A 13,063-nucleotide genomic window follows, 5' to 3' on the forward strand; every position below is an offset into this window, starting at 1 on the left:
CGCGGGCGGATTCGTCACGCACCAATCCCAGAGAGGCTTGCGGCAGCGCGCAACATCAATGCACTTTTCTCCAATGAGCAGCACACACCGAGACGGGGCGATGCTCCACGTGGAGCCCGTCACCAATCACGAGCCGGAGCGGCACTGCGTCACAGCCAGTCACACACTTTAAGAGCAGCGAGTCTCCTCTGTTCGCTACATTTTCTGCTCGTATCACAGGGAAAGAATAGTGAGGAAGAATGGCACGAACCAAGCAGACCGCTCGCAAGTCTACTGGCGGCAAAGCCCCCAGGAAGCAGCTGGCCACCAAGGCCGCTCGTAAGAGCGCCCCGGCCACCGGAGGCGTCAAGAAGCCCCACCGTTATAGGCCTGGTACCGTGGCTCTGCGTGAGATCCGCCGTTACCAGAAATCCACCGAGCTGCTAATCCGTAAGCTGCCCTTCCAGCGCCTGGTCCGCGAGATCGCTCAGGATTTCAAGACCGACCTGCGCTTCCAGAGCTCTGCTGTTATGGCTCTGCAGGAGGCCAGCGAGGCTTACCTGGTCGGACTCTTCGAGGACACCAACCTGTGCGCCATCCACGCCAAAAGGGTCACCATCATGCCCAAAGACATCCAGCTGGCTCGCCGCATCCGCGGAGAGAGAGCTTAAGCTGCACGCTCTCCTACCAACAACTGCTCTTTTCCGAGTCACCTCACTCACACCAAGAGCTCGCTCCAGTAGTAGCAGTAGTATCTCGTACTCACACTTCAATCTTCATGCTCTTTTTATTCTGGAAACGACAGTCGGCATGAACATGGAATTCACTAACTTCCGTAAAAAAAAAAAAAAAGAAAGTAGTTTTGTAAGCATGAATTGTTATGCTAAATGGCTCCCTCCTTTAATTATTCACATATTATTTTCCAACGCTCATCACATTTCAGTTCTTTGTACTAGACAATATGATAGACAAAGTGCTCCAGCGTAGACTCCTATTGTTTAAATATGCTATAAAATACTATAAACTATAGACATGACAGTAAGGCAAACATGTTAATATTAGTTTGCAGAGGCTGTTAAAATGTTATCTAACGTTAACATGTTGGTGACACAATTTCATCCTAATGGTACTGACCTATTCATAGGATTCATTTGAGACATATCAAGATCTTCACGAATTGACAGAAGCACTGAAGCAGCTACCCATTTTATTCTTGTCATCTATGTCCTATTGTCACGTGACAGAAGAACCAAAACAGTGTCCTATAACTGAAGTAATGTTGTTAAGTCCTTAAAGTCATATAATTTTATTGTCATAACTGTATTTCAAGCTTTTTTTTATTTTTGTATGATACCTGATTTATATGGAATATGGCTGAAGTAAACTAAAGTCTGAAATTCTTAGTTGGTCATTTGTTCAATAGTAATTTAGAAGAAGAAGAAGAAGAAAACTTTATTTGTCAATTTCTTCAAATGTACTTGCCATACAAAGTAATTGAAATTACATTTCACACTGTCCCATTGACAACAATAAAGTGCAGATGCACAACAAAAACAGCCCTAACAATAAGGTAATATTAAATAGGTAACAGGATAGAAGCGCCATTCGTCACAGGGAGGCGCCCGAGCGAGATGAGCCATACCACGCCTCTCATGCTTTCGGATAATAATTTGTCTTGTATATATATATATATATATATATATATATATATTTTTTTTTTTTTTTTTTTTGCCTGTCCCGTTTGGCTCTTTTGCCATCAGAATTGTTGTCTAAAGGCAAAGAAAGATGCCCAACGGATTTACTTTACCAAATTGACCATCCCAGCCTTGCCGTAATGGTCCATTTGATTCACCTTTTATTGTTTATTTTATTTTCACTTGCTGAATACGGGACAGACTTGACTGGGGGAAAGAAGGGGAGAAAGAAAGAAGGAAAGAGAAACAGCTGAGAAGAGGGACGGGGGAGAAGGGCAAAAAACAAAAACCAACAGAATGAGCAGAAAAAAAAAAGAAATAAATAAAAAATGCATATATCAATCACCTGGATCACCTGCTGAGAAAGAAAAAAGAAAACAAGCAGAAGAGAACAAGAGTAATAGAATAAACAACATCACAATGATATATGGGAATATGACAGTAAATACTAAATATTAGTTTCTAAAATTGACCGCGTCTTCATTAATCCCATGCAAACGTACACCTATCTGGAACAAGCCTGTCTTGTATATTTTTAACTATTAAAAGATTTTCATCTTGATTTGCATACTTATATTGAATTACACCTTCATTTTTGGTTTCATTAATTTTTTTATAGATATTTTTCGTATTATCTTGGAGAATATCCATACATTCGCTTCCGCTTGTCCTTTTCAGGGTCGCGGGGGGCGCTGGAACCTATTCCAGCTGTCATAGGGCGAGAGGCGGGGTACACCCTGGACAGGTCGCCAGTCTGTCGCAGGGCCAACACACAGGGACTAGGGTCTCATCTTCATCACAGTCGGTCATAGGACATTTCATGGTGGTAACAAAACAACTCCACTTCACCACCGCCCTCACAGGGAGGCGCCCGAGCGAGATGAGCCATACCACGTCTCTCATGCTTTCGGGTAATAGTTTGTCTTGTATATTTTTAACTATTAATAGATTTTCATCTTGATTTGCATACTTATATTGAATTACACCTTCATTTTGTATTCCATTAATTTTTTTATAGATATTTTTCGTATTATCTTGGAGAATATTTAAACCATAATGTTCCCATTGACTTGATAAGTCACCAAACATAAGTCTGTGGTATGGAACGCCCGCTCTGGCCCTGCCTATTTTCTTTTGCCACAATTCCTCCTTCCCTCGAACCCACGGGGCACCCCGAGAAATTGCGCTTTGAGTAATTTTTATAAAAGGAATTCGCAAAACAATCTCTAAGTCTGGGGCTCCCAAACCCCCGTGTTTCCTAGTCTTGTACATAAATTTTCTCTTAGTCACTTCTCGATTGGATCCCCAGATAAATTTAATGCACATCTTACTTATTTTCATTACAGTTGTTCTCGGAGGAGGAAAAATTGCGGCAAGGAAAAGAAGTTTCGAAATTATGTGTGTTTTTACAATATTAATACGCGTTTTATAATTTGTATCTTTATTTTCCCATTTCATAATTTCCATTTTAATTTCATTTTCTTTCTTATTCCAATTTAGTAAACTAGAGTCAGTATTATCAATCCATATACCCAAAATTTTAATCTCCCTACAAAGAGAGATCATCATTTTAGGTTGTCTGGTCTGAAGTCCAAGCCACACCCCTTCAGTTTTGTCTTGGTTCAGTTTGGCACCTGATGCCTGTTCGTAGTGGTGTAGTATCTCCATAACTGAAGACAGCTCGTTTTGATTTCTAATTATCACCGACACATCATCTGCATACGCCAAAGCTGCGATTTTATGGGATTTGTCAAGGACGTATCCCTTGATCCGTTTATCATCATTTATCCTTTTCAATAAGGGATTAATTGCAAGGACATATAACGCAGCACTCAAAGGACATCCTTGTTTAACCCCGCACTCAGCACTAAAAGGGGGTGAGAGCTTTCCATTTACCTTAACTTGCACTAGGGACTTTTTATAAATCAATTGAATAATGGAAATAAATTGGTCCGGAAAATTATAAGCTTTCATTACTTTCCATAAATAGGAGTGGGAAACAGAATCAAAAGCCCTCCTTTGATCTAATCCTAAAATGCAGAGTTCTGAATCCTTTCCATTATAAACAATTTCTCTTAACATACTTAAGTTATCCCACATCAGTCGTCCCTTAATTGCGCATGTTTGTTCCTTTTCAATGATAATATCTAATACATCCTCTAGTCTGGACATAATTATTTTAGCAAAAATCTTATAATCTACATTCATTATTGTCAGTTGCCTATAATTGTTAATATCTTCTCTTTCACCTTTCTTATATAATAAACACATAACTCCTTCATAAAACGATTTACCCATTGTTTCTCTTTCTATTCCTTCATTAAAATACTGAGTTAATAATTCAGACAGTTCTTTACTCACAAGTTTGTAAAATTCAGAGGGGAGTCCATCCAGACCAGGTGTTTTATCGGTACTAAGTTGGTTAATTACTGACTCCACTTCCTCTCTTTTAATTTTTCCAATCAAAGTTTCATAAATGACAGGATCTAATGGTTCAACCTCACTCAAAAAATTGTTAATAGCGTCGCTGTTTGTAACTATGGATGAAAACATCTCCGAACAATAATCTCTAATTACTTGTCTTTTCCCCTCTTCTTTAAAAACTGACTTTCCATGTTTATCCTTAATTGAGACAATAAAATCATTTCGACTTTTCTTTTGATTATTAAGAATCATATAATCACTGTTCCCGTGAAAGTCAGTACGTCGCAACATATTAAATAAAACTTCTCTATTGACTCGATCAATGTCCTCTTTAAGAGACATCATTTGATTTTCCTCCTCCTCTTCCTTCTCCTTCTTATTTCTTAAATATATATATCTACTCACATCTTCATTATATTTTACATTCTTTGCATGATTTATTTCTCTCGCTTTAAATTTAAAAAATTGACACATACGTCGTTTAAGGAGCTCCCAAAGTTCCGAGAAAGAGGTAGTAAAAATCTTAAGATCTAATATTTTCTTAATTTCAGATTTAACTTCGAACCTAAGTAACTCGTTTGCTAACAAGGATGTATTCAATTTCCAATAGTTCAAAAATTCATGGGGGCAACACGACACTGTTGCCATAACCACCGTATGATCAGAAAAGTCTGTTAAAAGAGTGTCATATTTCAGACCTTGAACATTATGTGATATGTAGAATCTATCAATCCTTGTTTTAGTTAATGAATCGAATCTAGTGTAATGGACGGTATGTGGATGCAAGTGCCTGTATAAATCACGGAGTGCTGCTTCCTTACAAACCTTAACCAACAATTTGCCTTCTCGCAGTTCTCTAAATTCAACCTTGGATATTCTATCAGTAGCTTCAGTAACAATGTTAAAATCTCCACACAAAATTATATTAAAACCAATCTCTAATAAATACTTCAGTTTTTTCAGTAATTGTATCTTTTTCGTTCGTTCGGGTGCATTATAAACATTAATAATACGCAACCTTTGCCCGTAATAACAGCAATCAACAAGGAGGAGTCGTCCCGGTATTATGTCTCTTCTTTTGATTATATTCACCGCATCTTTTTTAAAGAAAATACCCACTCCATCAGAGCTGTCTTCCCCTATCGATATTATTGAATGGGCAGTGTTCCACATTTTATTTAATTCACATACATCTTCATCACAGTCGGTCATAGGACATTTCATGGTGGTAACAAAGCAACTCCATTTTACCACCGCCCTCACAGGGAGGCGCCCGAGCGAGATGAGCCATACCACGTCTCTCATGCTTTCGGGTAATAGTTGGTCTTGTATATTTTTAACTATTAATAGATTTTCATCTTGATTTGCATACTTATATTGAATTAAACCGTTATTTTTGGTTTCATTAATTTTTTTATAGATATTTTTCGTATTATCTTGGAGAATATTTAAACCATAATGTTCCCATTGACTTGATAAGTCACCAAACATAAGTCTGTGGTATGGAACACCCGCTCTGGCCCTGCCTCTTTTCTTTTGCCACAGTTGCTCTTTCCCTCGAACCCACGGGGCACCCCGAGAACTTGCGCTTTGAGTAATTTTTATAAAAGGAATTCGCAAAACAAGCTCTAAGTCTGGGGCTCCCAAACCCCCGTGCTTCCTACTCTTGTATGCGTCCACTCATTTTCCCGAAGCCTTGTAGAAACACTACTTGGTTCGTGCCATTCTTCCTCACGTTCCTTTCCCTGTGATAAGAGCAGAAAATGTAGCGAACAGAGGAGACTCGCTGCTCTTAAAGTGTGTGACTGGCTGTGACGCGGTGCCGCTCCGGCTCGTGATTGGTGACGGGCTCCACGTGGAGCATCGCCCCGTCTCGGTGTGTGCTGCTCATTGGATAAAAGTGCATTGATGTTGCGCGCTGCCGCAAGCCTCTCTGCGATTGGTGCGTGACGAATCCGCCCGCGATCTGCGGAAATATAAGCGAGGCTTTGAGTTGATCGGAGCTAGCCTCGGGAGCCGTGAAGGATGCTTCAGGGGCCGTACAGCAACCTGGACCGGGACCGGCTCCTCATCCGGCTGCCTTTCAAAAGCTTCTCCGTGGGGACGTTTCTGCTGCCGGTGACCGGCTTCATCGCCTGTATCTTCATCTCCCTCTGGTACCACTATGAGGAAGCGACGTACACGCACTGTAACGTGTCCAACTACCTCCCGTCCATCAGCTCCGCCATCAGCGGTGCGCCCGAGCGCTACATCTGGAGCGGCTGCATCGGGCTCCACTCGGCGCCGCGGTACCTGGTGGCCTTCGCCTACTTCAGCTTCTACCGCAGCCGCTTCGCCGACAGGCTGCCGGAGCTGCTGCTGAGCGGGCTGGCGCTCCTCTGCAGCCTCGCCGAGAACACCGGCCTGGTGATGCTCACGTACGTGTCGTCCACGGAAACCTACAGTGTTCATAAGTACGGGTTCATCACGTTCATAGGGAGCTCGCTGGTGCACATGCTCATTACGTGCTGGCTGTGGTACGTCATCAAGAGACACTACGTGAGCTCAGAGGAAGTGACATATCACTGGAAGCTGCGTCTCTTCCTGTTCAACATCAGCTGCTGTGTGATCGCCGCCTACTTCTTCAGACGCCACAACAAATACTGTGAAGCAGGAATCTACTCTCTGTTCGCCGCCTTCGAGTACCTGGTGGTCTTCTCCAACATGGCCTTCCACATGACAGCCTTCTGGGACTTCGGGAGCAAAGAGGTGACCGTGGCCACGCCGCTGGAGGACAAACGATACTGAGCAGGAGGGGGCGGGGCGTTAATGCCGTTTCTGAACTGAAGAGCAGAGAGAGGAGTCTGATGACATCATTCCAACGACACCCTGACCTTCGGAGCAGGACGGCGTGATGGAGACGTGGACCAGAGTTCTTCTTCTGTTGTTGTTTCTCTAGTGTGCCTGTGTCTTTGAATCATCAGAAATGATGCGTATTGATGATGTCACACTTGTTTACAGAAACAGCTGATCAGGGTTTTAATGGTTTTATTTCCACACAGATAAAAACCATCAGAGACTAAATAAATGTGATGGTGATGATGATTTCATGGTGGTGTTCTTCATCCTCGTCGTCACCAGACGTTTAGTTTATTAAAAACAAGAAAAGCTTTTCCAAAGTGGCCGATGAATAAACGCTGAAGGAGAAAGTGTTGGAAATGTAAAGAAATACAAATGAACCTTTGAGTAAAGAACAATGTTTTGACAGAAATCAGAGAGGCTCAGACGGTCTGAGCATGTGAAGAGGACGGAGGCGGAGCTGCCGGCCTGCAGTGTTTGTATCTTAAACAATCCTGCAGCACGTTACTGAGAGCACACAGGAAATCGTTTTAGTTACACAGGACGTGAAACGTTGCGCGCCGGTTGGAGGCTCACAGACTTTAAAGAAGAAAAAAAAAAAACAAGACTCTTTTTGCTCTTTTTGCTGACAGGCAGCAAGACGACCACATGTCAAGTTTAAAAACTGATTTGTTGAAAACTTCCGGGACATTTAATGTCCTTGTTGGAGTGACAGGGAGTGTTGCAGCCTTGAAACTGCCTCTTTTGGTCTCCCAGCTTCTTGAACTCTCTGGGGTGGATGTACGAGTAGTCACTACAGAGCATGCCAAGCACTTCTATAATTCTGCTGAGGTGTCAGTCAAAATCTACAGTGACGAGGATGAATGGGAGCTGTGGAAACAGAGATCTGACCCTGTGCTACACATTGAGCTAAGGCGTTGGGCAGATCTACTTGTCATTGCCCCTCTTGATGCCAACAGTCTTGGAAAGATTGCTAGTGGTATTTGTGATAATCTGCTGACGTGTGTGGTAAGAGCCTGGGATACCAGTCGTCCTCTTCTCTTCTGCCCTGCAATGAACACAGCTATGTGGCTGCATCCTATTACAGCCCAGCAGGTATCCAGACTGAAAGAGTTTGGATATGTGGAAATCCCCTGCGTTGCCAAAAAGCTAGTGTGTGGAGATGAAGGTAAAGGTGCCATGGCAGAAGTATCGACAATTGTCAGTCTTGTCAAAGAGTATCTTCAGAAACCAGATGAGTCATCTTTGGAGGCATGAACGTCATATTGTACATCCAAGCAAAGGCCAAAGCAAAAGAAACACTATGCCTTGTTGTTGGATTTGTCAAACTGCCACGGTCCAACACACTCATGGTAAACACATTTACTTGCTTTCACCTGTTTTACTTCATAAATTCACTTCTTAGAATGTGTGGGTGTGTCCAGAACATCATGACTGAGATCTCTCTAAATCCTCTTTTGGTATTGTTAAACCTGTTGGGGCACAGCGGCTTTACATTTCAAAGACGTGCATTGACTTTTTCAACATTAATTCCCATCATATCACCTCTGGAGCCTGATCAGCCCAGAGGTTAAAAACAAAAAAGTTGGTAGTGTGAGACGTTAATTTTTAGCTGTCACCATCAGTTTTTTGAGGTACATTTTAAACAGTTTTGTGTTGTTTTTTTGTATATTTATTTTGTTTAGATAGTAACACATTATTTGGTATCCCAAGTAACATAAAAGATAAGGTAGCAACAGCTGCATCTCTCAGAGATGACATGAAAGTGCGTTTTGTATTATGCATTTTTTCCTGACTTGAACAGACAGTTTGAGCCTGTTTACGATGTGCTCGACTTGTTTTTCCTGGAAAGGCTTTCCTCTGAATTTACCTTTGTTTATTCTTTTTGTTTAATGTTAGCTGACGTATTCAGATATAGATATAAGGATAATGAAAACTGCGACATGCCACATTACTGTTTGCTAAGTACCACCCTAAATGAACATCTAATAATATACCTGTTAAAAAGGCCATATTTATACTCCAAGCTGTAAAATGTGTGATTATACATTTTGTTTATTTGCTAAAGGAACTAAAATTTTTGTCATTATCAAAGGGAAAGAGACAAAAGTGCAACAAGTTAAAATTTCAGTCATGTATTCCCATCAGATTCATGAAAGCCGTTGTAATTTGGGGTTTTCTGTGGGTTTTAATTAGTTCTTTGAAGTGTCCTTTTTCCAGGATCGATTATTGAGCATAATCAATCATATCAGACATACAGGATGTGCCTTTAATGACTTAAAAAAACAAGAATTGGGTGCATGAGAATTTCTAACTCTGGTTGTTTTCCTTTTAAGCATAGTCCACACATTTTCATTAGGGTCGGGGAAGGTGATTCCTGAAGCTTGCCTTATCTATTCCAAAACCAGGTTTAGTTTTTGGATTGTTGTCCTGTCCAGCTCTTGATTTGAGAAAAAGTTGACGAATTTGGAGGTAGTCCTCCTCCTTTAATATTCTGCCAGTATTGCTGGAAGCAAAACAGCCCCAGAGCATGCTGCTACCACCACCATGCTTGACAGTTGCTACAGTGTTTGTCCATTTGAAAGCCTCACCTGTGCTCCTCCTAAACATACCTCTTTATTGTCTCAATCTTTGTCACATCTTTGACCATAAAACATTTTTCCAGAAGGCTTGTTCACATGTGGACAGCTGCAAATTTCAGTCGAGCTTAAAGGGTTTGCTTTTGGAGGAGGAGCTTCTTTCTTGGTTGGCAACCTCTCAGTCACTAAAAGTTGTAATCAGTCGCTAACGACGAGTTATTAGACCTTGGCTTTGTCGACCTAAGACACTGTAGAACCTTCAGCACCAATTATTAAAAAATGTAAGTAAGTGCATGTATATATTTGAGCCTGCATTTATATTTTGACCCTGTGTGGATAAGAGACAATCCAAAATGAATTCTTGTTTTTTTTGTTTTTTAAAGTCACTGAAGATGAATGGTGAACAATCATTCCACTCTGGGAAAGTTTTAAAATAATAAAAAGCCCAAAATTACCATGACATTCATGCCCATGGTGTGTATATGTAAGCTTGGTTGTTCATATGTGTGTGTATATAAAATAAATGATAAAATATGCAAGACTGGAGGCAAAGCCAGAGCTAAGGCCAAGACCCGCTCATCCCGTGCCGGGCTTCAGTTCCCCGTGGGTCGTGTCCATAGACTGCTGCATAAAGGCAACTATGCCGAGCGTGTAGGAGCCGGCGCCCCTGGCAGCTGTGCTCGAGTACCTGACCGCTGAGATCCTGGAGCTGGCTGGCAACGCAGCCCGCGACAACAAGAAGACTCGTATCATCCCGCGTCACTTGCAGCTGGCTGTGCGCAATGACGAGGAGCTCAACAAGCTCCTGGGGGGAGTCACCATCGCTCAGGGTGGTGTGCTGCCCAACATCCAGGCTGTGCTGCTGCCCAAGAAGACCGAGAAGCCCGCCAAGGCCAAGTAAACGCAAAGCGCTCGGCTTCACAAAAAAACAAAGCCTCTTTTAAGAGCCACACAATTCTCTCTGAGCAAACATCCTTCTTGCTGTGACTGTGTCTGTAACATTTTGTGTATTGGGAAATGTAGATTATGTATCTTGATTTATTTTGAAATGTATGTTCATTCATGTCATCTTACATAGTCAGGGACTGAAATCCACCTTCAAAATATACTATCATGAGTGCTTAAGCAGTGTGTTTCTTTTATTCACAAGACAAGAATAGAGGGTCTTAATATAAAGTCAAATTAAAACTAAAGCAAAAAGCTCTCAGTCTCTCCTGCTGAGTGGTTGAGGCTTGTGCCTTGTTCAACCTCATTGCTCATCTTACTAATTTAGAATAAATAGGATGTCACTAATTATTAGCTTCATAACTACCACTGTAGACACTCATCATGGTTCACTCGCTTGATAATTAAAGCAGTTTCTACGCTCATGGAAACAGACAACACGTGGTACATGACACTGTGGCAAGATCACAAACCTTGTCAAACACAATAGGAAATCATAACAACGTGAGGAAAGGGACAGGTGGACTTCTTTGGTGCTGCAGAAACTACCCAGGTACAGAGGGAGGAAAATGTGGAGCTGTTAGCAACATGTTCAGCACCACTGCTGCTAAATATGGGACATTTTGCAAAGTCACTTACATCTACGCTTAGTCAACCCCTGTTTTAAGGACAGTAGTGGGTTTGAGCAGGATTCGAACCTGGGCCTCCTGGTCTCAAGGCGGCTATTCATCCCATTGTGTTCTCAGAGCATATCATGCGACCTTAAAGCTCTCAAGAATTCCATTAAGTTGCTGAACCCTGACCTCTGACGTTGCAAATTAGTTGGTTTAGCTATAAACTTTGGTGTGTAACTCTGTAATATCTATAAAAAAATTAATGAAACCAAAAATGAAGGTGTAATTCAATATAAGTATGCAAATCAAGATGAAAATCTATTAATAGTTAAAAATATACAAGACAAAATATTATCCGAAAGCATGAGAGACGTGGTATGGCTCATCTCGCTCGGGCGCCTCCCTGTGAGAGCAGTGGTACAGTGGAGTTGTTTCGTTACCACCATGAAATGTCCCATGACCAACTGTGATAAAGATGAGACCCTAGAACATCTTCTATTGGATTGTTATAGGACAACTGAGATCAGGCAGAAAATGACAGAGATTGGCTATGATGTGGATGTTAATATTAAAGCAGTTAAATATGGTTTGTTTAAAGAAAAAATGTGTGACGACAAAAGGAGACTCTTTTGGTTAGTAATGTGTGTAATAAACACACATATTTGGAAAACCCGTGCCAAAGGAGTACTTGAACAAAAGATGATAAGTAGTGATGTGGTGAGTAAACATATCATTACAGATCTGCGGAGAAGACGAACAATGGACCTGAAACTTGGGAAAGTTTTCCCCTGGAATGTATTGAAATTGTAAGTTTTAAAAGTGGTTTGTGGACTCAGATGCTCGATTTTCCTCCTTGTTTGACTTTTTCTTTGGTGAGTGGTGTGTGATCACGGTTTTGTATATGTAATTGTATGTGTGTGTACATTTTATATGTAATTTTGTATACTTTAAATAAAGTGTTTAAAAAAAAAAGTAAAGGAGGCGCCAAGCATCACCGTAAAGTTCTCCGTGATAACATCCAGGGCATCACCAAACCCGCTATCCGTCGTCTGGCTCGCCGTGGCGGAGTGAAGCGTATTTACAGTCTGATCTACGAGGAGACCCGCGGTGTGCTCAAGGTGTTCCTGGAGAACGTCATCCGTGATGCCGTCACGTACACTGAGCACGCCAAGAGGAAGACTGTGACCGCCATGGATGTGGTGTACGCTCTGAAGAGGCAGGGCCGCACTCTGTACGGCTTCGGCGGTTAAACTCATTCGCCCTAATCCATCAAACGGCTCTTTTAAGAGCCACACACTTCACTTTGAGAGCTGTTCTGTTATGGTGTTATATTTTTTTTTCTGAAGTCTTGAAAATATTAGTGAAATACCTGCCAGTATTTCCATACCGACTGCTGATGTAGTGTGTTAGAACTTCACGAACGATTACCGACTGACATTGCCTACATATTGTAACGGACTGGGTTACAAGTTAGTTGACTGTTGTGTTATCAGTGTTCTGTGTTGAGAATTGCAAATTACTTATGGCATAGTTGGACCACACCCGCAGCATGGTGATTTACTGAGTGTCCTTGAATGTGCAGTAGTCTAGAGGCCGGTTAGCCTGTCAATCAGATCAGCTACCAATGACAAAGTCTGGAGGAGAGCAGGTGTGTGTGTGTGTGTGTGGTTGGCGGAAGAGAGAAGAGTGTCGGTGGTTGTGCTGTTGCTGTAGAGCGCACTTTTTTCCCCTGTTTTGGCGTTGGCTACGGCCCACAGTAGCCCGTGTTACTATTCTGAATAAACACCGGTAACCGGAACGCTGATCGTCTGTCTTCTGTCGAGGGACGCTACAATATTATATTGACTCTTCGTTTTGCTATAAGATTCAGCTGTAATGCGTGCTTTTCTTCACAACGTTACAATAACTGACATGACCACAAACTGAACTTCAGAAGTTAGAGACAATGTTTATGCTTCTGACAGCATAAACTCTGACAGCACTGAGCAGC

At 41.8% G+C, this 13,063-nt stretch overlaps 3 protein-coding genes and 1 pseudogene across 4 annotated transcripts; all 4 read left to right on the plus strand.

Moving 5' to 3' along the window:
• The first annotated feature begins 227 nt into the window (after positions 1-227).
• On the plus strand, positions 228-661 carry LOC309702749 (histone H3.2). Its single transcript, XM_082527385.1, has one exon. The coding sequence runs from the start codon at positions 240-242 to the stop codon at positions 648-650; it is 411 nt and encodes a 136-aa protein (XP_082383511.1). The 5' UTR covers positions 228-239; the 3' UTR covers positions 651-661.
• A 5,427-nt stretch (positions 662-6,088) lies between these two features.
• On the plus strand, positions 6,089-7,395 carry LOC309702716 (post-GPI attachment to proteins factor 2-like). Its single transcript, XM_082527338.1, has one exon. The coding sequence runs from the start codon at positions 6,123-6,125 to the stop codon at positions 6,882-6,884; it is 762 nt and encodes a 253-aa protein (XP_082383464.1). The 5' UTR covers positions 6,089-6,122; the 3' UTR covers positions 6,885-7,395.
• Positions 7,396-7,547: 152 nt separating this feature from the next.
• LOC309702726 (phosphopantothenoylcysteine decarboxylase-like) lies at positions 7,548-9,974 on the plus strand. Its single transcript, XM_082527354.1, has one exon. The coding sequence runs from the start codon at positions 7,584-7,586 to the stop codon at positions 8,190-8,192; it is 609 nt and encodes a 202-aa protein (XP_082383480.1). The 5' UTR covers positions 7,548-7,583; the 3' UTR covers positions 8,193-9,974.
• On the plus strand, positions 9,971-10,628 carry LOC309702742 (histone H2A-like; annotated as a pseudogene). Its single transcript has one exon. The product of its transcript is annotated as a histone H2A-like (transcript).
• The last annotated feature ends 2,435 nt before the right edge of the window (positions 10,629-13,063 follow it).

The sequence above is a fragment of the Aulonocara stuartgranti genome (assembly GCF_965226115.1).
Source record: "Aulonocara stuartgranti genome assembly, chromosome: 3".
NCBI lineage: Eukaryota > Metazoa > Chordata > Actinopteri > Cichliformes > Cichlidae > Aulonocara > Aulonocara stuartgranti.